Source organism: Apteryx mantelli, chromosome 3, assembly GCF_036417845.1.
Source record: "Apteryx mantelli isolate bAptMan1 chromosome 3, bAptMan1.hap1, whole genome shotgun sequence".
NCBI lineage: Eukaryota > Metazoa > Chordata > Aves > Apterygiformes > Apterygidae > Apteryx > Apteryx mantelli.
Window position 1 is genome coordinate 25,533,648 of NC_089980.1, and position 27,543 is coordinate 25,561,190.

At 39.8% G+C, this 27,543-nt stretch overlaps 1 protein-coding gene across 1 annotated transcript in view; it reads left to right on the plus strand.

Annotated features, from left to right (window-relative positions):
• Positions 1–27,543, plus strand: part of ALK (ALK receptor tyrosine kinase) — a 325,887-nt gene that overhangs the window by 83,868 nt on the left and 214,476 nt on the right. The window contains exon 3 of the mRNA XM_067292965.1: positions 13,310–13,474. Coding sequence (XP_067149066.1) covers positions 13,310–13,474 — 165 coding nt within the window. The remainder of the gene's footprint in view (positions 1–13,309; positions 13,475–27,543) is intronic.

Genomic DNA, 27,543 nt, shown 5'->3' on the forward strand with positions numbered 1-27,543 from the left:
ATTTATGTTGCAGCCTTTTATGTGTGCAATATATATTCTTTCCACTGGCATACAATATCTGCTTCTAGCTGTTGTATCTGCTTGAACGATGAGGACACACCAATTTCATCTTGGAAGGGACAGTAGCACAATCTTATTCTCTAACTTGGTTTTCTCAGAAGTTGCAAGGATGATTTTTAATTTATCCTTTATTACTTCTTCCTAAACTCTTTAAATTTCTCAGAAATACCATTCTAAGGAAAGGCGATGTTCCTAAAACCTTAAAAGCATTGATTCCATCTGACAGCATCACATGGAGATAAATGTACTGCATCTAAGTAGAAATGGTTTATGATGATTTTAGCTGGTTGAACAGGACCAAATTCTACCATATTCCAACCATCTGTTTTGCAAGGAAAAGCAGGAATTTGATCATGTGTTACACAAAATACAGTCTTCACTCAATGCTTCAAAATTGGATGAGCGTATTGCTGTGCTTTATGTTCTCTTTTTAAAAGTTACCACAACACTTAACTAGTTTAGTTCTTACTTTAGAAAATGCCAGTTTCCAGTTCTAAGCTGTTTTCTCTCTCAAGAGGTGTACTTCAGGACAGGCACCTTGGAGGAATAGGGAATCTTGAAGAGGGGCAGGATTGGTTTGGTTTCTGTCAGCTTTGCACCTTAAGGTTTCCAAGGTTGGCAGAATCTGTTCTAAATTACAGGGGTAGCAATGGCCCTTGTAATGCTTTTCAGACTGGAGCACCCCACAACATCGTTATGCAGACACACTTCCTGCCACTTTAGACATGCACTGTGCAGAGGACTGATGGGAGTTCATGGAGTAGAGCCACTTCTTCACCTTCAAGATTATCCATAAATAGGATTCTCCACAGGTGATGGTGGTAAAGGTGGCAAAACCTTTCTCATCATCACATCCTACCTGCCTGAGGTACCTGGGGACAGTTTTGCAGTGAAACATAAGGAGTCTTTGGTATTCTGATCTAAGAGATCACCTCTCTCTCAAGGTCTATTCCACAGCAAGGGTCATTAGCTTGCACTCAGCACTGCACCTCACGATTTCCAAATCAGCCCACAGACCAGTCAAAGCTCACTTTCAGTCAGCCCAACAGGCAATGCAAGCATACCCCAAGCCTAAGAGGGCAATTCTTAAAGGTCTCTCTATCCTGCTACATCCCTGAAGCTTTTAGGCACCTGAATGTTTAATAGTAAACTTCCCCAAGAATCTAGCATTCTGTTTCCCCATCTGTCCAGAATTACTACAAGCATGGCAGCTGACGTCTTTATTGGCTCTGGATCTAGGCAGCTCTCTTAAGGTCACACAGTGTGTCCAGCAGAGCAAGGCAAGAGATCAAAGTTAGATCATCCTAGCTCTCGGCTAGTAACCTTGTCACAGGACCACCCCTGCCTTCTGATTAAGTGGTTAATCCAAAATCACACAGTAAATCATTAGCAGATATAAAGCCCAAGTCCTTTACTACTAGAATGTTTTTCTCTTCTGTCACAAGCTTTCCTCACTGCTCACATCGTGATTGAGATTACTAGTGAGGGCTCAATAAAACTTCTATTAAAACTTTGTTTGCCTAATCATCTGATGGGACCCATCTAATTAACTGACTGACATTGTTGAAGTGGGGAAATATTAGTTGTCTTAATTACTTTTTTCCTATGTTCCACTTTTGGATAAATTTCCTTGATTGAAAGGCTGAGTAAATTGAAATGTAAGTCCCCTCTTCCTCTGCCAAACTAACTTCCCTGCTCCACTCAGAATTAAAAATTCTGAGGGACTGGCTCTAGTAGTTCTGACAGGAACAGAACTTGATGATATCTTTGAAACTATATGCAGCAATCCTAAAAGATAATTACTGGCACAACAGGATACTTGAGTGAAGCATTTACAAGACTTTTTTTATCTTGTCTAGAGGTTTCTAGATTTATCTCTATCCAAGCACTTATTAATCGCTCACCATCTCAGAGATGCAAAATCCACCTACTTTGCAGAAAACAAAGACTTAAATGAAGTCAAACTCATGAAGTCAAAATTATTTGGGAATTTGGCCTGCAGGACCAGTCTTTAAATCCCCATATTTTTATGTTTTCTTTTGTTCTTTTTGAGGTACACTCAGACTATTTCATGTCATAGGACAAACTCAGACTATTTCATGTCATAGAAAAAACTTTTAATGCATTCTGCGTATGTGGACTTATTGTTGCATATTAATCTCCCATTTGCAGCACTGATGGAACTCTGTCCTGAGGCTTACATGATTAACTGCACCCAGCCACATATTTTATTTCTTGCCCTGGTTGGCTGGATATGAATTTTCTCTTCTGTATAGGTATTGTATAAGAAATCAACTGTCTACTGCATAAAAACCATTAATGCTTCTGTAAAAAAAAAGAGGTTCCAGATGACAGGCACCCCTTAAGGCCTAGAAGCCTTCACACAGTTAATAATCCCTCTTATAGGTCCCCCCAGGCCAGTCACCAGCAATGAACCTTGAGCATGACTCTGGCATGGTAAGGTGGCAGCTGAAGAAACAGCTACCAACTGGAAAAAAAATCAGATGCAATTCAGCCCGTCTAAATTCTGTTTTGAAAGAGAACACGCTTCATGAGAATAACAGACAAATTGGAATAAATATAGCCATCTAGGACTATTTGGAAAACAGGAGGTGACTTTTGCTTTTTAACACTATTCTTATGCACTCATGGTACCTGTGCACCTCTTTGCCAGATCCCTCCATAGCAGCTGAACGCACTGGCCATTCTGAACCAGCTTTGAGAGAGAAATGCATTCCTACAAGCTTTGTGAAAAACTGCAGCTGAGCAAACACACCCAAACAAGTGCCCTATCTTTGAAAAAAGCAGAATGTTACTACAGATTGTGGTTGCTACTGCCAACCGATTGCTGCGTGTGGGTCTTTAGGCATGCCAGAGCATGACTGTGCCTCACCTGGTGGAAGAGGAGTGAGGCTACTGCATTGGAGAGTCAGGCTCACGATGATGAAGGACACACATCTGCAAAAAAACCCACACTTCTTTAGATTCACTTTTTATAAAACACCATAGGTTTTATTCCTGTATTTTCCATATTCTTCCATATGCATGGAAGACTGATCCCTATTGCAAGAGATTTGGTCAAATAAATGCACATTTGGCTTAATCCTGATTCCCTTTTCCGATTCTACGTTTACTGAGTCCATTTTATGGACTTCTGTCTCATGCTGGTGCTCCTTTGAGCCTGTTAGACCTTCCCTGGCTTTGAAAGCTGTGAAGCCATTTTAACAACTGCAGAAACATCTTTAGCAGCCCCCAATGATAGTAACCAAATGAGAATACTCATGCCCCCTGCATTAACACTACCATACATTACAGGGAGAGTCATGCCATTTTCATAGTGGGCATTACAGCTGAGTACATGCTGGGAGTGCTGAATAGTATTCTCTGCCTCACTCTGCCTGGCTGCCTGTTGTTAGACTAGGCTGTGAGTCTTTTTAGATTTTACAGTGAATAAAGTCAAGCCAAGCCTCCAAAAATGAGAAATATGACCCCACAAAGCCATACCATCTTTATATGATCACAGTTTCAGTCTTTTCAACAAGATCATGTTTTCCATCCTTTTGATATTCTTAAATGCTTAATGTAATCCTGAAGCATGACTTTAAGCTTTTCTCTGAAACTGTGAGGGCATGATACCTTTATTGGCTAATGCTAATGTAAAGACTTAGTCATACCGTCCCAGAACCATAAGAAAATGCCAGCAAATATAAAGAAACGTTTTTGTTGCAGGAATCACAATGTCATTTCTTAGTCAGTTCAGCAGGCCCAGCAATATGCGTAATTTTTAAGAATCTTTCTAAACAATTTACAAATGACACTTCAACTAGTGAAGCATCTGCTGCTTCTTTTGAGAAATGTCTTTACTGAGGAATCTTTCCTGATGTTCATCCTTTTTTTTTTTTTTTTTTTTTTTTTTTTGATTTCTGTTTTAGTCATAATGGCTAGTATCTGCACTAGGCCATGCATGTCCTGTAGTCCAGTCAGACCAGGAGACTTAGTGAAGTTCACAACACCTTCTCTGCCATGTCAAAGGAAAAGCAGTGTGTGGAGAGATGTCTGTAGACTAGGAACTGAAGGGGTACTTGCCCCCATGGTAGACACAGCCAACTGAACTCTCTTGTGTCAAACTAAATAGTTCTTCCTACTTCTATCTTCTGTTCAGAAGCCATATAGGCTTGTAAGCAACTTATTTCTTATTTCCTATTCAATATTCACTCAAGTGAATAGCCTAAAGAATGTAAGACAGACTTTTATTCCTTGCTGGTGTTTTAAAAAACATTCTGAAGGCTTTTCTAGACTCCTGTTGGAAGAGGGAAGAGTGAAAAAAAAAGGATCTTAAAACATCTGAACTACCACCACCCAGAACTAATTACCGATTCTTGCAAAATGCAGATAAACCTCTCTCCTGCTGCATCAAACTTCTGCTATCTAGTTTATAGATGTTTTTGTTCTCTGCAATTTATAAACTTAAGGCAATAGTGATGTTTTGGGTTCCAAAGTTAACTGGAAGTACAACTCAGAGGGAAGTAGCAGATTAGGTTATCAAATGACTGGTGTACTTAAAAATGTCTACAAGAGGCGAGTTCGACAGAGGAGGAGCACATACCTTCAGGACTGCATAATTATTCACAGCTTTGATTTAATAGCTACTAAAAGCGTAATCCAAAGGATGGCCTCTGTTAGCAACTTATTAATAGTTTCACTCAGCTCTGTCTTCAGAAAACTAATTTGCCGGGGGGGGAGGGTTCCACCTTCTAATGGATTGTTGTCTGTGAGCAGATCATGATTTCCTGAATTGAATTTGCTAGAAAAAAATGCATTGAACTAATTTTACTGTGGAATAATTTGGGGTCATTCTCTCTGAGTATTTGATGCTCAGGAAGCAGTGGTGTGGCAGCTGCTTAGCGAGGTTCCAGATTATTAGTTTTGTCTTCTGGCAGGCCAAGTGCAGCTCATATCAAGTACTTTTGTGTGTATGAATTCAAAACCCCATTTCATTCATGTGAGTTGGGTACTGGTTAGATACTGCTGACTGTAAACTCAATGAGTCTGAACATCAAACAAAAGGGAAGACAGCAGGAAGGAGGGCCCCAGCTAGATGAATTCGTGTTACAGTTAGGTTCCCATGACTACTTGCTCTTTAAATCTACAACAAATCAGACAAATACTGTCATCTTCAGAATGATAACCCTATCATGATACTTGACTCAAATAGCAGCCATAGTGAAAAGTAAAGATATGGGCTAATTATTACAACAAGCTCCAGTTTGGAAGGTGAGATAAGGTCAGGAGAGGAATAAGAAGAATAATATTTTGTCCCAGAGGAAAAAATGAATTGATTCCTTGTTGCTAAAGATAATGCAAAAGTGATATACCACCTTAATTCAGACACCTCCTAACTTTCAAAGGAAGCTTTTTGTAATCTTGGAAGTATTCTAACATAATTGTGGGTAGAGTTTTATAACAGAGTAAGTCTTCAATTAACAGCAGTTACTGTCACTAAATTAATGGAATTGCTCCATATAAAATAGCAGATGCTGTGACCCCATATATATGTGCAAGAATTCTTGTTTAACAATAATTAGATGTTCCTTTTGCCATGCGTAATGGGGCTGAACACCAAGGGGAGGGGGGTGAATCGCAGGAGAAGCAGCATCTGCCTAAGTAAACTGACGGCTGTGCTAAGCAAAGAACAAAAAAATCTTATTAGGGAGAAATTTTTACCTTCTTTGAAGTTATTCTTTTCCTTATATCCTCTTTCATCTGCAGATAATATGCCAATGACAGCTCAACATTTCTTCAATAATAAAATAGCACACAGGAAGACAACAAATGTCTTTTCTCCCTGTCTCTCAAGTATTCATTTCCTCTAGAGAACTCTCAGACTTCATGCAAGACGTCCCTGGTATGAATTGTCAAAATATGACAATTCATCCAGCTACTGTTTTGAGCCAACTGGAGCATGTTTTCTAACAATCATTGTTAGTCAGTTCTTCAGACTTTTGACCAGAACTGGCATTAGAAATGCACTTTCATTGATTGTTTTTACTGCATGCATGGGAGACTTGGTGGACAAATATTTCTTGTGTGGAGGATGAGCTCTGTCACTTTTTTACAGCAGGAGAAATGAAAAAGGGAGCTATTAATGGCTGTTCTTCCCACACCCTCTCCCTGCACCTCACTCTGTAGCTGTTGTGAAAGACCATGCTTATAATTGATTGATAAAGGACTCCTGGCCCTCTTCTTTGTAGCTTCATTTCCACTGAACAAAGCAGCTGTCAAAGATTTTGGTGATTCAGTCCCTAGTGCACACTGAGGAACAGGGTGGATATAAAATACATGCTGTCATTTTAAAGATTCTCTTAACAAATAAATGAGTGGTTCCATTATTGTCATTTACTTGAGAATGTGAGCCATCCAGCTCTTATTTGCCCTCCAGTAGATTAATTTAAAAGCTTTTGGCATTAAGAGAGAACAGCTTCTCCAAATATGAAAGCAACATGTCTTACACTTAGCACGGAGACCTGAGTACCAGGATTCCCCAGTTCTATTCCTAGCAGTTTATTTAGTGTTTCTATAAAGCCAGTGGAATTATGTGTCCTGTGGGGTACGGCTTCTCTAAAACTTTATTTTTTCGGGACACAATCTAATTGAAATAGCATCTCTTGGGGGAAAGCTAGCAGGTTTCTTTCTCTCTCTCTCTCTCTTAATGTGCGTGGTTAAGGGACAGGCAGTGCTGCGGGTGCACATCTGGCCCTCGCAGGCGAGCTGGGCCGCATCCATCCCTGAGCCAAAGCGAGCGCGATCCTGGCAGGTGGTAACATCTCCCACAACCCCGGCGATTCCCCGCGGAAGACAAGCCCATTAGGTACTGCAGGGAGACACCAGCTGCGCTGAAGCCGCCCTTGCTCCAGGCAGCAAGCGCTGCGGAGCCCTGGGGAGCGCCCACCTGCCCGCAACGGTGCCGGCTGCCCCCTGCCGCGCCCCGCACGCCGGCTCCGCGCCGCCGCCGCCGCGGGAGCCCCTTCCCGCCCCGGAGCGGGGATGGTGGACGCCGACTGTGCGGACCGCCGCTGCGGGGCCGGCCCCGGCACGGACGGGGGCTGCCGCCCTGCCCAGCCATCGGCAGGGCTGCCCGTGCTGCTGAGCAGGAGGCGGACGGGCTGGGAAGCTCTCTTAAGGAGAGAGAAGGTAGGAAGAGGCCCTGGGCAGCAGCATTAAAAAAATAAAAATAAAAAATAAAAGCGGTGCCTTAAAGGGGGCTGCCGGGGGCTCTGCAGCATAAGGGGCGGCACCCCAGGGGCCCGCTCGTCCCGGTTGTGGGGTCGCGAAATGGCTGCCCGGGCGGCAGGGTCCGGGAGTGGGCGCCGCTCGGTGCCGTTAGCGGCCGGGGAGGGGGCGCGGCGGTAACGGCTGCGCCTCGCTCTTGCCCTAACGGTCGGGCGTGGTAGCGGCCGCGCCTCGTGCGCTGCGCCTGCCCTAACGGTCGGGGCGGAGGGCGGGGTAACGGCCGCGCCTCGTGCGCTGCGCCTGCTGTAAGGGTCCTCGCGTGAGGGCGGGGAGAAATTCCTGTCAGCAAACTCAAGGTCGGGGGAGAGCAGGTGAAGACGTGCTGGTGTGAAGGAAGGATGCAGAGCGATAAGCTAATTTGCACTAAGTAGTTTTAAATTAAAACAAAGTCCCTGATGAGCACAGCCTGGAACCTCGTGGTGGGGAAAGGGATTGATTTGCTGTCCAGCTGCTCAGCCAGTCTCCTCTTCACGCACAGGCAAGCAAGGCATGTCAGGCTGTATGAATCCTCAGGCTGCACAGCGTGTTGCTGTACCCTGGGGTTCCTTGATTTCTTTCCTAATTCCTGATCTCGTCTCTTAAAAACATGTTGCTTCTCGCAAGTTTGTCAGCTCCAGAGGGTGCAGCCCAAAGACCAGGCTGTTACTGACAAGCAGACATCTGCTAGGGGTAGTAAGGCTGCTGGTGCCCAGTTGGGATGTGTGTGTTTTGCTGTCCTTTGTAGTGTGCCATTTTGCTCTTTCTTGGTGCCCAACAATGGAAAGAAGTAGGTGAAAATGTCTTTTTACATTTTCTGTCTCTGCAGGAACAATCGTTAAACCCTGCAATTATTTTACCTCTTTAATTTGCCTGACTGCTGACATCCTTTCTTCTCCTCCCCTGCATTTTTGCATGGTTTTCCGATCTCTTCTGTCCTGTGATGGGTTTGCTAATTTCAGATTGCTGCTGTATCTCCTGCCATGCAGCGGAAAGGTGGCATTAGGGCTTAATTTGCAAGGAGTTTCACAGCTTCTTCATGCTAATGGGGCAGTGCTCGCTTCCATGGGCCTGACCTATATTTAATGTGCCTTCTTCCAGGAGTTCTTCCTTGGTGTTCTGCAGTTTACTGAATTGACAGCCAGAGAGCACGGAGTCTCTTGTTCATGCTCCATTTTCTGGGAAAAATAGTTATCACTGCAGGCTTCCTTACATTACCCCACAGGTGTCCCCCAAAGTATTGGACAGAATTTCAGAAGGGCCTAATAAGTAGCCAGACCTGTAGACTGAATGCCCTATGCCCTTTTTACCCAGAGGAAATGGGGAAAGCTTCAGGAACTGGCTCTTTCCCTGAGATTAATAACTGGAAAATCAATTTGTCATTTCCCTGTCATAAATTAAAAGCTTATAGGCCTTATAACATGAGTATAATAGAGGTTAGTGGGTATTGATGGAGGTCTCAAAGCTCACTCAGCAGCGCACTTCTCTACTATACAATTTAAATTATATCTTCTCCACAAGGAATACCTGTCAATATTTGTATATAAAGAGACATTCTGTGCAAGAACTTTTTATCCGTTTCTACACTGCTGCTGTGATTGTTGCCACCGGAGGAGGTGTGTTCTTGAGGAAGGTTGTGGTTCCACTTTGATCCATGTAAGTGACCTCTAAGTTGTGTGCTTGTATCTGTACATGTAGAGCAAATTAGCCAAGTTTAAGCTGATCAGGTGCCAGTTCAGAGGCATATTGCTTAAGCTGGTCCTCTGAGAACAGAGAGCCTCTACACACTGCCTCTCTGTTCCTGTGAGGGAAGGAAAGACCTGCACCTTGCCACACCTTTTCAAAAGGGTCATCTGCTGAGGGTGATGCAGAAAGAGGGATCTGTGAGAACCAAGAGACCAGAGGTGAAAAGGACTCTTTGAAGACAAACAGAAACATATAGAGCTAGAGAAGAACGGTGTATGAGGAAATTATTGACTGATACGCTTTTTGTGGGTGAAAGGAGACTTGGTTTAAAACAAACAATCTATTATTGGGCAACTGAAGAAAGAAGAATCAGTAGTTTCTTAAAAAGAATGGACATTGTATTTTCAAATGCCAGAAGGTATTTTTCAGTGAGATGTAGTTAAACAAGTGATCTAAGCTGATCCAAAAAGCAACTGATCAGTAATCTGACCTGTAGCAATGTAAAAGGATATTTCCTGCAAATTACTGTGTTCTGGGGATCTAGTATTATTTATACTACTATTTTTGATCTTTTACTTATTAGAAAACTTGAATCAGTTTAATTGAAACAGATGTAATTGCCAGATATTTTAGTTGTTTATGCACAAATTATTGTTGACATCTACTTTGATTAAAAATAAATAAATTGAAGCACTCACAAGACTCATAATCGTCAGATATATACAGATTCCACTGTCTTTTCAATCAGATGATGGCTTAATTTACATTTCAGTTTATGGTTGGTATCCTGTATCTTCTTACATACCAAAAAGTGGATTGATGTCTACTGCCTTTCTTGAACAGGTGTTTACCTTTATTTGATTGTAAGCATCATGTTTTGTTTCCTCTTTAAAAGCATAATGATTATGAAATACACTTCTAATAAATTATTGTGTTCTGTTTCTTCAGTGTCTAATGGTTGCAGATGCAAAAAATTGTTGGGCAATGAATCCTGTGTTTTTGCAATATATTTAAAAAGAGACTTTTCAGTTTGCTGGAACTTAAATTCCTATAGAATCTTCAGGATCTATAATGTCAATATAGCTGTTGCACAAATGTATACGCTGGATATAAATCTTCGTGTGACATCTCATTGGGGGGGGGGGGAATCTTACTGACTAGGCACACTATCCAAATCCTAAAGCTCTCTATCTAGTCAATTTGTATTGGTAGTAGCTTAAAAAAATAATCGCTAAAAGTTGCGTTACATTTAATTGCCTTTCCTGCAGTGTCTGCTGTTTTTTAAAAAGGACAAGAATGGCTGTTATTCAGCTTCCAAAGGCAAACGGCCACTTCTTTGTGTGCTTAGCCAGGCAGGAAAAAAAAAAAAATTTGGTGTCAGACTTAAACATATTAAGACAAAAGTCAGAAAGTAAGGAGAAAGACCTGTTGTAAAGGCATTAAAATTTGACAGGTGATTTGTGGTAGTAATTCAAACATTGTAAAGGTTCTGTATTTGCAAATGTGGTTTATTTGGTCTTGCAGCAGCTACCTCACCAAGAACTGCTTATCAGTGAGGAAAAAAAAATATATATATATATATAAGCTTTTTTATTTAAAGTATATTACATTATCTATAGTGAAGAACACTGTAAAACAAGGAAAACTTGGGGTTAGGAAGCTGACATTAGGCTTGGAAGAACGGACTCTGTGTAGGCTTTGCTGTGTTGCATAAGATAGCATTTCTTTTTCATCATTTCTTTGTGCTGAATAGGTAATTGCACTGTACCAAAATTTGGGCCTGGTATGAGATTAATTTGAATAGGAGCTTATGAAGAATGCATGTTTTCTGGTAATGTAGGGAGAGGGTTGCCAGGACTGTCAAGTTTTGTAAATAGGTGCAAGTATGTCTTCATTGAATTGCAGACACTCTAAGGTGTATGAACCAAGTAGTCTCTTCTTTTTCCAAGGAATGACCTGTTTTAAAGGCTGTTCAGCTTGATTGCTACAGGCACGTTAGATCTTGTCCACTTCTCTGTAGCTGTTCAAGGGAAGGAAATGGTATTGCTACTTGCCCCTCTCCTTTACTTTCCCCCTTCAGGCAGAGGTGTTAGTTGCTTGTAGGGTTCATAGCACTGAATGTGCTGACTATTTTTTGGTCACGTACCTCAAATAAGTTGTCCCAGTTGTAGGTCAGAGGCCTACTGTGTTAAACGCTCCACAACCAATTGACAACTCTCTGGAAATTGAAACAAAATGAGGGAGCTGAGCTATCTATTGAGTTCTTGTAGGCACTGTAATCGGGGAGGAATAAGGATTGGAGGAGGAAAATGAGACAGCCTGCTAGATGTCTCTGAAGTGCTGCTCTGCTTGGCAGCAGAGGGGTAAGAGAAAGCACAGGCTTCTGTTGACAGTGGTTGGATGGTGGAAGAGTGGAAGCGAGTGGTGACCACTTGACAGGTCATTAAAATGTGTAAGACTGCTTGAGGAGAAGCCCGCAAAGAATGAAGTCAGCTAATGCGAAATGGTTGCACATGCCTGATGCCTTCCTTGGCCTGGGCTTCCCCTTCTGTAGTTCTGTGGGTCCTGTCAGAGCAGTCTTGCATGAGCTGTGGGTTTTTTCTTTCTTTCTTGTTTTTTGACAGTACCTTAAAGTATATACTAATCAGTGTGTTCCCCATTAAGTGAACTAGTCAGTAGTGATGGTATGTTTTCAGTAACGTGTAGTTCAGTGTTTGTGTGTTCTTGTGTATGTTTGTGCGCTGGTACAAGGTTTAGTGGGCTCTTATACTTTATGGATTAAAAAATGTTGGGTTTGTTTTTCTTTTTAGAAAAACAAGTAAGGGAGTAGAGATAAGTGGTCTGAACTTTGGATACAATATTGCAATAAACTGGATCGTACGAATATGTGCACTGTTCCTTGCTGTCTCTATTCAAGTCTGCTTCATGGTATCATGAATTTATGTTGATAATACAGAGGCCTGAAAAGGGTAGCAACCTATGCATTCAGAGTGAACGAGATATGTACAATCCTTGTTACTGCTGTTTGTGGTAGATATGGATTCCTTACATTATATGTTTTTCATGGTGTTATGAAAAAATTAAAATGCTGAGAGAATGATAAAACACCTGAGTAAGAAAATCAAATGTATTGCTATTAAAAAGGTGAATTAGTTGAAAAAGTATAGAAAGAGGGCAAAAGTATTAACCTTGAGATTAAAAGATGTTATATCACCTGGAGAATAGGCTGAACTGCATAAATCTGTGCACACTGAGAAGAAATTAGATGTTTAATAGAGAATATAATTGGAGTTAAAAAAAAAAAGTCTTAGATAATCTCACTAATGGCAATTCAGACTATTCATCCTACTTGCATACCTGTGGCAGGGCAGCAGATGTTATTGAAAATCTCCAAAGAATAGTTGGAATTTTTTATTGCCTTTTATGAAAGGACCCGGCCTTTTCACGTTGGGCTAGTTCGGAAATAGTTTCTTTCCTTTAGTGAGTATTGTGTTAAGTGCTGACTGTGGTGGTAGAAGCAAACATATACCTTCTGCTCAAGAAAAACTTAGCAATGATGATTAAAATAAAATCTGTGCTGGTTATCACTGGATGTTGTATTAAGCAACTTGAATTATGGCATGATAGTAAGTTGTACACAGAGAAAAGAAGCATAGTTGCACCAGCAGGGTAATTGGTTTCTAAAAGGGAAACATCTCATAAAGAAGTATCTGTGTTGTAGATAGATGCTGGCTGTAAAGCCTGGAGGCTAAGATTTGCAGTAGCAGATAAAGCTTCAACTACTGCACTGAAGTGTATCAAACCCAGGGGGTCAAAAGGTTACTTCATAGGGTATAATCCCTAAGGCTACCAGTATCTACAATATGGCCAGAATGACTATAAAGTTAGTTAGTAGCCTTGGTACTGTGATGGTCCTGGTCGAATTTGAACCTGCATCCCAGAAGAGATTTCATTTTATCAACTGACTAAGCTATTTCCCATCTGTCTAGGTGATGACTTTCCCTGCTTTAGCCTGTGCTGCCCTTATATCTAACCAGAAGGGAAATGGCTGGCTGTTGGGCCTTCCTCTTGATCTGCCACTGTCTCCATAATGAACCTTTCAGCGTGGTCCATTCTGAACAAATTCTTGCCTATTTATGGGCTTCCCCCATATGTCTCTACCTCATTGCAGAAGAAAACAAGTCCTGGCTCATTAAAAAATATATACGTGTGTGTGGGTGTTGGTAAACACCTTCCAGCACAGAGAAAGCTGAACTTAATTAACCTGGTATGTTCTATGTCTGTTTTTCTTTTCTAGTATTTGACTGCAATTTTGAATCTCCTTGTGAGCTGGAATATTCTCTTTTGTCAAAAGATCAGGCAAACCACAACAGGGCTTGGCTTAGAGTGAATGCAGAAGAGATTTCACAGCTAAACATCCCAGATGGACCAGAAAGAGATCACTCTGAGGATACTCCAAAAGGTAAAATGAATACAGCTGTGCAATGCCTTCAATGTAGTGATTGTAAAAACCATGTCCTCTAAAATACAGCTACAATCCTTTTGTTCCAGCAAATAATGAATGCAAACAGTGTGCAAAACAAGAGGAGTCACTGCATATGAAGTATCTGGTTTTTGTCTAAAGACAATCTGCATCAAATATATAGGAAGAAAATACCAAAAGTAGTCTTGTATAAAATCAGAATCAAGCTGACCTGTGCCATGGGCAGTATTTGGATGAGAATAGTAATTTTGACGTATACTGCCTTCCTCAAAAGCTCTTGGAATAACTGTTGATGAATTCAGCTTTACCTCACCCTGAGTAATTTTAAAGCATGAGAGCATTATGATCCATTTAAGGTCATTTTGTGCATGGAAGATTTGCATAAAATGAATAAAACCATTGAGTCTGGAGCTTTAACTTTGCTCTAAGTGCTGCTTGCTGCTTGCTTATTTGCAAACTAGTTTAGACAATTTCCTTGTGTCCATGGCTTACATTTTCCCTTTGGTGAGAAAATGAATGATAGGTTTCGCCCTTAATATAAGAAAAACAATGCTATCTTTAAAGAAGAAGCATGAAAAGATGGAAATGTAATGTTCTTTTCCTTTTCCTTGGAAGAAAAGTTGGTTTGCTGGGATTCTTTTTCCTGCTTGTGATCGTGTCTGTAAGCAGAAGCATATTCCATAAGTGATTAAAAAAAAAAAAAAAAAGATTGTTAGATGTATTTGTACTATCCTAATCCTGGGAAGGCAGAAAACTCCCTAACATCCTTCCTGCTGTTGGTAACATCTGCATGAAGACTCTTCCTGTAAGAAGTCGAGTGGTGTTGATGAAAATGAAGCTACAAAAGGGAAAAAGGGAGTTAGGGCTAAAAGCCTTTTCCAGGCAAAGGGACTAAGAGGAACTAAGAGGTATAGGGAAGGACAACAAAGATTATCGGAAATAAGGAACGGTTTTCACAGAAAGAGAAACTAAACAGGCAGCAATACTTTCATGTGCGTGTGGTGGTAGCTCTTAGAGGTCTGTAAAAATGTGTAGTAAAGAACAGGAAACAGCCATGAATTTACCAGGTGGTAGGTAAAGAACAAGCAAGAGGAGGTATTTTTCATGTAGTACCTGAATAAACTGTGACAATAAGATACCTGACTTAATGTTATGGAGATCAGATGTATGCATAAGTTTAAAGAAGGTTTGGATGAATTCTTGCAGAATACATTCATCACTGGCTATTTAATGCAATGGTCTGTCTATAGTCACTGGCTCAAGAAGCCTTTTAAAGAACGCTACAAGCAAAAAGACCCCTCTCTTACTGGCCAGCATCAGAGATGGCATTTGACTTTGCAGACCTGCAGTTTGACTGCTTATAACAGTTCTTACATTCAGGCAAATACTGAGGAAAAGTTTCAGTGCAGCTTTCATTCATGTTCATGCATTCTGCTTTCTCATCTATATCTATCTACTATCTACTTTTCTCCAACTATCCATTATAAATAAACTTTTAGGGCTGATTGCTTCAGCACTGATACATAAGCAGATTCACTCATTTTGGTGAGATGTGTTGTGCTTAAAGCAGATGGACCATGTTTGTGATGCATACAAATATCTTCTAATTTTCCCATTGAAGAACATGTATGCACACAATAAATTACTTGCTATAAAAAAAGATACAGTTAAGAGAAGTTTTGGGATAAATCAGAAAGTGTTCTTGCTGAGAAAGTATTAAAATATATAAAAGTTTCCTTCTACTTAAATTCTTGTGCAAGTTGGCTGCTAATGAAATTTAGGAATTAAAACGTTTGTTTTGAATTGGTTTGAAAAGAGTAGCCATCACTTTCTGGAGTGGAAGAAATGGGGAAAACCAGTGAGGAAATAAATCTGTTTAGGAAATGTTTGGCAAGGTGGTTGTAAAATAAAAGCAAATGAGAAGCTCTCTGCAGGAATATGCCAGTTTCAAAGAAACTGTTGTAATGGTGGTATGGAAGGTGCAGGCTGCCGCAGTGAGTAGAAAACTTGCCTGTGAGAATGCAGGGAGCTGAGGCTGAAGCCACTGGTTGGCTCAGACTGGGACTGCATGAGATTTTAATGCTCCCCGTTGCAGGTGAAGAGCCCAACTGGGTTACTGCAGCGCTTCATATCGTCAATTTGTGTTTCTTTCAGATTCTCTTTGGAAAAGTTCTATTTTTGTCTGTACTCAGTCAGTTTTATATGTTCATTAAAGCAGAAGAAGGGGAGGCCTATTGGCTGGCCCTGTAGTCCAGAAGCAAGGGTGGTATTGGTTGATGATTTCAATTGCTGTTGGCTTAAAATTCCATTTCTAAACCCCAAATTTTTTTTCTGGAGTATAGGCGATCGAGGCTGAAGCTTGTATTCTGCTAGCTTCTGGCAAATCACAAGTGGCACATATGTTTGGTGGATTTGTATTTGTATTGCATGGGTGTTTCTCTTTTTTTAAATTATCAGGCATATTGGACATAGTCAATGGTAATTTTCTCTTATGCCCCTCAGAAGACCTGCAGGTCTGTGGCTCACAGATGACTAACTCCTGTGCATGTAAAGATTCATTTGAAAAATCAACACTTGGAGCTAGCATCTTTCTATTTTAAATCACTTTAATTACAGCTGCTTGGCACAGATAGTTGTGTGGTCTGCTTCAATCTGAAATAATTAAGCACAGTAATTCCAACCCCCACTGTTCCCTGCAAATTGTGCTTCCAATTATCTCAATCTCATTTCATCTCCTTTGCAGACAGTAATGCACCGAGATAAACAGATAGCATAACTAGATTTTGAGATGGTTTAGCTCATCCTTGTCACTTGGCTATCAAGTTATGTCAAGACATTGAAGAGACAAATGCCTTAGATATGATTCACTGTGTTTCCTTTATGTAAAAGGTTGAGTAGGAAATCATTGGTCAGTCTCTCAAAGAGAGATGTTGGGAGAACTTCTGTTGTTTGTTTTTGTGTCGTGTCCTTCTCTCCCCACCCATATGATACAGGCTTAATCTCTTGGAATCAGAGTAAATTAACATGGATTGAACTGCCTAGAGGAAAAGCCAGTTTTAGATATTTCTGTGTTTGGTTACAGTCACATCTGAGTGCTCTGCTCACTTGCTGTGTTCAGAGTGGGGAGTCACACAGGTCATTGATCTTCTAAATAGGGATAGATGGTGAGGTGGCAAAGTCTGATATTAAATTATTCAGGGTAGAGGAGAGGAGGTCTGATTTGCAAAGAATTGAAAAAGGATGCTTAACTGCATAACTGGCAGATGAAATTTAGCGTAGATGATTTGGTTGTGGTGGTGGGAGAAACAATATGAATTTGGCATATATAAAGATGGATTCTGAGCTGATTTTATTCAGTCAAGCTGATTTGGGAGTTAGAATAGAGCTGTGACAACATCAACTCAGTAGCAGTCACAAAATAAATGTAATGTTAGGAATTATTGGGAATGGAATAGAAAATAAAACAACAATAATTATTCTATTGTATAAACCTGTGGGGCAACTGTATCTAGAATACAGCGTTCTGTTCTGGTTCCCATACTTCAAGAAGCATTTAATACAGTTGGGAAAATTTAAAAAAAATGGAAAGGATGATTAAAGGTATAGAATGGTTCTCATTTTAGGAGCAGTTAAATTGACTAGAGCTACTCTGTCTGGAAGAGACAACTAAAGGAGTGCATGGTAGAGGTTTATAAAATCGCAAGATGTTATAAAGCACAGAGAAGATGAGTACAGAATGAATATTCTTCATCTCTTCTCATAAAGAACTGGAGTGTACGAGATGAAATTAGTAGGTGTCAGGTTCAAAACAAAGATAAAAGGAGATGCTTCAGTATGTAAAAAGAGTAAAACTGTGGAACCTTTTCACAGAGGGCATTGTTGGTGCTAAAACTTTTTATGGGTGCACAAAGTGATGGACATGTGCAGGGAAGAAAAATAACGTGAGAGCTATTAAATTCTCAAAATACCTTTTCTGGCTCATAAAGTCTGTGAGCTACAGATCCTTGAATGCTAGGGGAATATGCTGGGGAAGTACTACTGTTTGCTTTCCCTGATAATATATTATTCCCTATGTATCTACACCTGTCCGTTTTCAGAGCCAGAAGTTTGATGGATCTTCGGTCTGTGCTAGCAGGGTTGTTCATTGCCCCCTCCTCTCCCCGCCCCCCCCCTTTTTTTTTTGGGGGGGGGGAGAGAAAAGTCACTAAGCTTTTCAGAACAATTTGAGGATTCAGAGAATAAAGGTGCTATTTAAGCACCAAATATTGCTTGCTATTCCATTAAAGCCTTGTGAATGGTATTGAATCATTTGTTATGCAAAAATATTGGGTGTTTGTTGTCAAGAACTGCAGGATTGTCTGTTTATAAAAATCTATAGAAGGGAGTCTATCAAGATATTTCTTAGGGTTTTTCTTAGCAAATTTTGTGCTAAAATGCTTCATTCTCCTCCATTCCTGTATCTCCTCTTCCTCTAAGTGGACCAGTGGGTGATAAAATCAGCAGTGTATCTGCCAGCCAGGCCCTACAGGATGCATGAAGATCTGTTGTAGCTACTAATGTTTTTGAAGTCATGCTTATGTAACTTTTTGCAGGATCAGAGCTTTTTTATGGTAAAATTCCACTGATGTGCTAAAGATTGACAGAAAAACCTCCACTGCTGGGATCTGAATCAGGCCTGTATGTGCTGTAATCAGTAGGCAATCCATTGTGGATTACTAGACTTCTTTTCTTTTAATTCATGAATAAGCAAATAGATGCTATAAAAAATTCAGGCACACTGCATCATTGAATGCATTTATTTATTTTGACAAGTGTGATTAATTTTTAATTATTTATGATACTTCATAATATATTACACCAGAAAATGTTCTGTGGTCTGTCCTAATGAAATATTAGGAATTGAAGATCTTGCAACTGTGGTGGTATTTTCTAAGGAGGCAGTTTAGGCAGAAAAGCTTGTGGTTAGAATGACAGAGTTTGTAGACCAAAGAAGTTTCACTTTGCAGCTGTGTGCCCGTGTGTGTTTGTCATACCCAACTGAAAGAGTCATTTGCCTCTCTGGTAAAGTTGAGATGGGTCAAACCAGCCATAAATGATGTGCATTTGAGCTCCCGATTCCAACCCAGGTTTTTTTGTACTATGGGGACCATTAGGAGACAGTTCTGAGCAGCAGGTGGTTTAACATCAATTAGAAAGCGTGCACTTCCAGAATTCATCCCTAGTGCTGCCTTGCCACAGTGCTCGTGTGGTCCTCCTTCAAGGGAGACGCTTGCTCTGCTTCCTGTCAGCCGTGTTGTGTTGCCCGTGGGCTCGTGGAGGACAGTAATTGTTGTCCCTGATCTCAGAGCACAACCATGATTTGCTCCTGAGACAGATTTTACAAGTGGAGGATAGAAAACACTAGTATAAAGTTTATCTTGTGTATTTGAGGAGGAAGGACCAGCAGCAGCTGGACCCAAAACAAGTACATGTAAAATAGATCCAGATCTGTGCTTGATTAAATGTCAATGTGATCTTTTTCCAATTACAAATTCAGTTTTAAATGTGAAGGATTAGAGGCCTGACCACTTTTGTCTCTGGTGATTCAAGCTGCTTGCCTGCTCTTCTTCTAAGCCTTGTGATACTAGATAAAATAAGTGAATTGCAGCCCCTGTTATCTGAAAGTCTCAGGGCCACAAAAATATGCAGAAACTTGATAAAAATTTCAGATGAAGAAATAGGTTGAGGAGGTGTGACCGCCATTTCAAATAAGAATCCAAAAAGTAGTAGGCCACCCTGCAAATGGAATGCCAATTGAGATAACTCCACAATGGAAAATGTAGATTAAACTTTAATCAAGGATGGCAGGGGAAGTGCCAGATGAATGAGGACAGTGTCATAACCAGCCATTTATTAGTTGCAAAGCTCTATGTAAGTTCTAAAACAAGAAGTATCTGCAGATGGTGTTAATGTGGTTTTGATTTTTCTAAATATTACTAAAGAAACAGAGCAAGGCTAAGGCAATGAGGATATTAGGAAATGGGAGATAATGAACTGTAGGATTATAAAATGGCTGTTGACTTTAATTTATGATTCCTCAGACAGAGAAGCATGAGGCAGATAATATAAGATAATAAATAATATTTTGTTTCAGATTATCACTTTATTAACAGAACAGTAGAGTATAAATCAATGGGAGCTTGCAAGTAGCTGAGAATTTTTTTTTTCCTTGTAGAACTCTTAAGCAGAAGATACACTTCTAACACCTGTAATTCTACTGAAAATTGAAATAGAATTTCTATCTGGAAAAGATAACTGTTTACCAGGGAAAGAGTAAAGAGTAAACAGAGTAGCTGGGCTCATGCTAGGTGGACAAGTCTTCCCTTTACATTAATACTTAAGACTGGTTTCAGGATATGCATTGATCTTATAGAGGTGAGGTATCTTGTTTATCTTTTAAGCAAAATATCAGAGTATTTCTTAAACTTTTTTTCTTTAGTAAATCAATACATGGTGTTTGAGGTTTTGCAGGGGTAGGGCTGAAGATGAAACAAAACTGTTTTATCAGGAGAATTTTTATTTTTTTGGAAGAAAAACATTCTTTTTGCATGTTGCAAATTTTGACAAAGAACTTCTGGACCTGGATGTGTATTGCATCCCTCCTTCTACTGTTAGAAAGTAGTGTAGATCACCCTAATGTGCAAAGATTCAATCCAGATGGTTGAATAGTCCTTAAAGTGATATTGCTGTGATATGAAGCATGCTAGTTTTATTATTTATAAGTATTCAGATAAAATACAGGTATCCGATGAAGATTTGTGTGCTTTCATGCTTCTGTTTAGTCCAAATGGGATTCATTTTTATGTTAGTTATTATTCTGCTTAAGATTTAGCCACTGAATCAGCAAAAATAATTACTGTGTGAGTTAAAAGGTCAGCCACAAACTGCAAGTGAAATAGTGGAAGAATGAAGTGAAACCTGGAAACAACCCATAGGCAAAAATTGTTCATCAATCCTGTTGCAAATAAGAGATTTATAGGGATCACTATCAAGTTCTTTGTAAACAGTTTTTTTTAATTGAAAATGTTATTTATAGTGAATAGTTCTGGCTGCTCTACTTGAGATTTAAATTTTGATACTCAACTTGGCAACATATGCATATCAAGTATTACAATACAGACCCACAGGAATTTATGCAACATTTATAAGCTAAAAACAAAATAAACTTGCTTCCAGAGCCCGCTGGGCTGTGAAGAAAAAAATGTAGCCTTTTATGATGGTCAGATTCCAGGTCACACACTGTCAGCACAAGAAGTAGACCAGATGTTCCTAGAATTTTGCAGCTTGCTCTTCTCATTAGTACTACATTTGTGCTTTGTTATTGCAACATTATTTCTCTTTAATGACCCTGCTCTAAAGAGGCAAATTATTGTCTCACTGTAGGGCAGTGTATTTGTTTGTAGAGTATGTAGGTATGTTTTTATACGAACTACGGATGGGCATGTGGATTTGTTGATTTTGGAAATCTTGTTTGTTCATTCCTTAGTGCAACGAAGACTTGCTTTCAACTCATCATGAAACATTCTGCTCCACAAAGTGAAAAACAAAAATTGATTTCAGTGTGCATCAGCTGTTGGTATGCCCTAATGAATTGCTGCATACCTGTGACTAATGTACTTCAGGAAGTATATTCAGAAAAGGCATAGGCAGTGAAGAATAGATGGATTGTAAAATGGACTCTTTCTCACTCTTAGAGGTCCTTTCTCCTTGGCAAGAGGAGAGGCATGTTGAAAGGACAGCTGGAAGGAAGCATATCTTGCTCTTGGCTGTTTGACCTTTTTATAGGAAAAGGCTACTAGATTAATACACATTCAGAGATTCTTTTTTCTCCTGTGATGTAGAGGCAGTGTCCTTTATCCGAAGTGCTTATGTGCATTCACACATGCTTTCTTTTATAATTATTTTAATTGCACTTTTCAAATATAGAAAACTCACAGATTTATGCAGATAACATTCAGTGAATGAATAAATTAATCTTTTCCTACTCTGCCAGCTACCTCTACTTTTTGCATATTTTTTTTTTTTGCCATGCCAATGACAGCTAAAACCCATACCTCTATACATGAAAATGGAAGGTATGATAAAGGAACATCAGCAAGACACTGTATAAGCCTTGTAGCCAGTTGGCTGTGTATTGTCACTCCTTACCAAGCATGGTCTAATTATATCCATTACTAATCATTACAATAACCTGTGCTTATTTATCACCTTATCTGTGAGACTCTGAAAACACTCTTCCACATTAGGCACTTCCTAAAGTTTTGAAGAGCTCGGAGAATTGTTTCTCCTGTCATCAATGAGAAACTGGGGCACAGTGTGGTTAAAGTAATAGCCCAAGGTGAGGTGTGTTCCTAGCTCTGTCAGACTTGTCATATCTCACACACCTGAACAAGTACTAATAATTAGAATGCCTGCTCTGCTGGAGTTTTGACATGAAGTTGACCTCCACTCCACTTCGCTCCAGTGAAGTTTGGCATGAAGTTGACCTCCGCTTCAAATAAACAGACATCATCATGGGGGACTTCCTACAGACCTGTTTTGTGAGAGCATGTTATTAGCAAATTGACAAGAATTAGAATGTTTTCACTATTGTTCTTAGCAGCAATGATAATGTTTCTGTTGCAGAACTCTGAAAGCTAACATGTTTTACTGCTGTGACTCTTGCCAAGGACAAAGCCCAACAAATTAACCAGAAGTAATAGATGATTAATTTGGAACTGTGATAGAGAAAAGATCATGATTCGCTCAGGATCTTGGGGCAAAGTTAACCCAAGTACAGTTTGACTGTTTTGCCTAATCTAGATAGATTTGGGTAAAGAAAGAAAAGATCCATTTTGCCTGTTTCAGTGCTTAGTATCAGTCCTTCGTTTTCTGATGAAATTTGAGTTGTTTGGATGCAAATCTGTATAGGATATGTTGATACTGATGCTTGCATAATATCTTATCATTGGAAAGACATAATACAATGTACTGCTTCAGAGGGTTGCAAGAAATATTCCTCTAGACATGACTTCAGAGGCTAAATTTTACTCATGAGTATTTTTATGTTAGAGCTGACCAGTTTCATTTATCTTTACTTTAAAGGGGAGGGGGATCAGTAAGCATAACTATACAGTTCTAAGGTTTTATCTAATAGCAACCTAAACAGGTCATGCTTATTTTATTGTACTGAAAGTAACCAATGAAAGTGTAAAGGTAAGATCTTGAGTGAAAATTCTTTTTTGTACCTTTTAAGATTCATTTTTCTTAATACCATGCAATGTGCATGCTAGGGTGCCCCAAGCACCTTTCATAGATTATAATGAATAATCATCCATTCAATTATGAGTTAGAAACTATCCCTGACATTTCATCTGACTTCTTTGTTTGCCTGTTTTGAGAGCATGCTGATTAAGCAGATGGTGTTAATGTAAAACCAGGAGACTGGCCGTACTGCAAGAGCAGGAGAAGGAAGCAAACTTAGAGGAATATTCTTCTAGTCTGCAGTCATGCTTGGCTCAGGGACTGTATGCTTAGGGGAGCAATACAATATGACTCTCCCATGTTACATTGTAAATCTGTTGGGATGCATGATACAATATCCTGTTTTTGATTTGGGATCTCCATTCATAGACCCCATTCCTATGTTCAGCCACATTGCCTTTCTGTGTGGTCAATTGTATTATGCATCTCTCTCTCTGTAAAGAAATCTCTTTCTTTAGTCCCCTTAGTCCATATAGTCCCAATGCCCCAGTCTGTCTTGTCCATCAGATGCAACCAAACTAGAAATGCTTGACCTTTATCTTTTACCTTCCCTCCATAAAAGGAACTTAAAATAAGGTAAATATGAGTGACTGTCTTTTGTTAAAATGAGGAAAACATTGTTTTTTAAAATCCTTTTAATAGCATATCACTTGCAACCCTAGATGAAAGTCGTTTTTGCTAAACTGAATACTTGGGTGTCATAACAGAGATGAGAGAAGCTAGCACCGATTAATTCAAAATGGCATTTGCTTAAGAATTCAGGGAATTTAATAATGGGCTTTTAGCCATTGTTCTACTTTTTTTTTTTCCTTCTTCCTGTTCTATGGCCAAGAGCAGATCTTCCAACTCTTATGTGAGAGATTGTCCTTCTAAATTATCTGGCATACACATGAGTAAATAAGGTGATAGTAGACTTCTCCAGATTGAAAGAAGTATTCAGACTGCAGAACCAGAAGGTTTATTGCTTGCCGTTGCCTGTGTTGAGCAAATAAACCTGATGGTGGACAGAGCAACAATAACTTGCTTTGTATGCTGCTTTTAGCGTGGGTTATCTTGCTGCTTTCACGTGCCTCCAGTGGAGAAGTGGAAAGGTCAGGCAACGAAGGGAAGCATTTTGCTGCCTACCCCAGATAATCTCTGGCAGTGATTTGGAGCCTTGCAAGGCGCATCAACAGCATAATAAAGGTTAGATCACAACTTCTTTTCACCTGTTACAGAAATTTCATTTATCAGAGAAAAGCCTAAGCTGCAAAACTATGATTTTTTTTTTTTGAACAGCTGAAGGTTCAAGGATGTTCTAGTTTCAAGGTGTTGATTCAGACCATTGTAGAAATAAGAGGCTGTGTTGAAACAGCGTTATGATGCAGCTTTCATTCTACTCTCAGAGATTTTCCCTAAGGTGTAGAAATGTGTGGGGAGGAGGCAGAGGGTGGTTTATGTCCAACTGCCTTAACAAATTACAGCTTTTCAGGCTGCCAGCTATGGATAGGGCAGGCTTTGCCCGCCTGAGTTGATCATGCATGTCAACAAGGTCACTTCATTACAACTGGAAGTTTGCTGTGACACACAGGACTTGGAATTTTCCATACTGAACTTTCTTAGGCTGGAAAAAAAAGACTATTTTGGTAGCCCCACTGTCTAATTTCAAAGTATTGCAAAACCATTTTAACTCTGTAGATGTTGCTCTACTTATCCTTTTCCAGCTGGTTAAGGACAATATATTAAATGTGTTATCTTGTCATTGTCAAGTCAAAGTTCCTGAGGACTTAATAGTTTAGATAATTTAGTTCCTCTTTTTTTATGATCAGTTAATGATTAAAAGCAAGAATCCTGAAGTAAAATACAATGTTATGTATCTTAATTCAGAAGCTGTGGCTTACATCTAAATTAATGACCTCTCCAATTACTAATCCAGCCAAAGGAGTATGTATTAAACAAAGGGAGAGTCTAAAAAAATACTACTTAGTAAAGATGTTAAGCCATTTGCAAATCAGTGGCAACATCTGGATGAACAGCAACAGCTAACAGTTTTAATAGCAAGTTTCTTTAAGGACATTTATTTAAGTGTCAAAACTGATGTAGGTTTGTAGTAGGATGTATTGCCCACCTGTGGAGCAAGAGTGAATGGAGGCTGAAATGATAAGTTTTTTTGAAGGAATTGATTACCAGACTAGAGAACAGAAAATCTGGTTCCCAATTATCTGTAAAACTCCGGGGGGGGGGGGGGAGTGATGATTCTAATGGCTTTGAAGCTAGGAATGATGAAAATGTAGTCCATGACTTTTCAGAGTCAGTGCTTGACTCGCTGTAGGCAGTTCGTTGTGTGGCCGAGGTGAAGAACAAATGGTTAATAGTAGGTGTTTTCTGTCCAAGGAGCTCAAGCAATTTTTCTTCATTGTAAAGCTGGATTGCATGTCAACTTCTGCACAATTTGAGGTGCTTGGTTTCAGCAGTATTATTCCTAATTACCTTAAAATAATGAAAATCTCTAAACTCAAGAACTAAAAATTAAAATATGGACCATTTGAAAATTGGATTTGGGCTTCTGGCAATATGCTAATAGTGTTGTTAATACTGAACCTCCTGCTTTGTTGCACAACAAAATTGTTGTACAGCAATTTATCTGGAGTCTATGACAGGACTAAAGCAGTATTTCACTGCAGGTTGAACTTTGGGGATCAGCATTCAGGTTTGCTTTGTACAGAGGAGAGATCATATTGCAGTCATACTAGAGCTATTTTGCTTTCAACAGTATTGCTATGATGTCTTTGCTTAAGTGTTTAGCTGGGATGTTTGCAGCATGTATGTCATGGCTGAGCGCTGCATGAAGCTAAACAATGCTGGTTCTTTTCCACTGATTTGTGGAGTAAACATGTTTGTCTGTACAGGTAAGGGGAATGTAGAAAGGTACTGGAGTATGGGCTGCACTTGAGGATTGTTGGCTTATATTTTCATTACAGTGTGAGTGACAAGGTTTAGTTGAAATAACTGGGCTCTGACGAGACCTCACCTGGGTGTAAAGTACCACTAAATTCAGGTGAAGAGCATTTTTGCGTGAAGGAGTTTGTCTGGGATATACCTGAAGTGAGAGGTGGGACTTAACTCCGTCTAAAAAGACACGTTACAGATAATGCCTTTAAGCACTTCCTTCCAGTAGTTTTTCTACCTGGATAAAATGGTGCATCTTGGAGTGTATTGTGGGTGAAATGTACTTCATCAGAGCTATGAACTGATTGTCGTGTGCATTATTTAATATTACCTCCATAAACTGAAAGAAAGGGTGGGGTATCAAAGACTAACCCTATGTATGAAGTTAATAATGCCTGTTACAGGAAGAATGACCAAAATGATTGGCAAAAATTAATTAACTTGTATAACTGGTTTGCTATTTTTATCAGCAAGTAAACTTTTTGGATGGAGCTGAGTTATAGAACACTTCTTTGTAACTAAAGCAACTATTTACAGTACAAACTACAGAAGCTTCAGTGGATAAGAATTTACTCTTTTCTTTTTCACTCCAACAAAATAAACATAATACTTTGTTCTTTATTTTATGTTATTCCCTTGTCCTGCTCACTCTCTACTCTTTAACGGATATTGTCCTCTTGTGCTCCTTTGAAAGCATCCTGGGCTTGCTGGATGAAGAGGGACAGACAGCAGGAACTGGCGTTTTGCTAGCCTTGTCAGTGCAATGTAGTTCCCCCTTCATAATCAGCCTGTTTGTGAAAGTGCTCAAGTAGCTCTCAGTTTTTCATGGGCTGGCTTTTTTTTTTTTTTTTTTTCCCCCATGGGTACGGTGCTTTTTTCACCTTAGAAGCCAGTTTGGGTGGTAGTGTAAGGAAACAATGCTATGTCACTTTTTCCCACCTCTGTATACTTCAGGGAGACTAGTTCTTGTATGTATTTTGATGTTATGCACTTCCTGCATGGCATGAGAGACAGTGGAAAAAGGCTGGAGTGAGACTTGCCTCTACACAGGAAATTTCTGAGTGTGACCCAGTTAATTGCCTTTGATCCCCTACAGACTTGGTATTAGACCAGGCTGAGTGAGAGCCAAAGACTTTTTCCGTCTCTGGTCTCCTATGTAGCTATGTTCAGTCTAATTCTAATGATACTTAAGGTGTTGCAGACAGCAGTCTGAGTGTGAATTCATGGAAATTCGGAGACTGTCCTGCTGAATGAATAGCAGCACCTCTGTGTTGTGGAGATACCCAGCACTGAGATTGACTGGAAAGGAGAGTGATTTTATACACTGCAAAATGTACCTGGGCAATTCAGGAGGCTGTTTCGTTACTGTATGAACAATTTAGCCCTCATCTCTTTCCCTGGCTCACCCCAGCAGAAGTTTGAGTGACAGGAGAGCTCATACGTTTGACAACCTATATTCCAAGCTTGTGAAAAAAGGTCAAGAGGGAAGAAACGTTTTATTTTGTGAACTCTTTGCAATCCAGAAATTTATGTCGGGGGTGGGGTGGGGTGGAGGGTTATAAATATATACTTTTTTCCTCTTCTCAGAATGAAAACCTGAAACAATGGCATGTAGCTCAGGGATGGGAAAAACTAGGGGAGCAACGGGCTGCATGAGGTAGAAATAGTAGCATATCTGATACTGGAAAAACTCTGCTATAAGGCTCAGTCCTACTAAAGTGCCAATGTCCACTGTATTACAATGAAATCTATGAAGAACTTCTCTGTGTTTGTTAAGACTACTCAAATACCTAGAGCATATGCTTAAGTGTTTCGCTAGATTGAAACACAAGACTTGT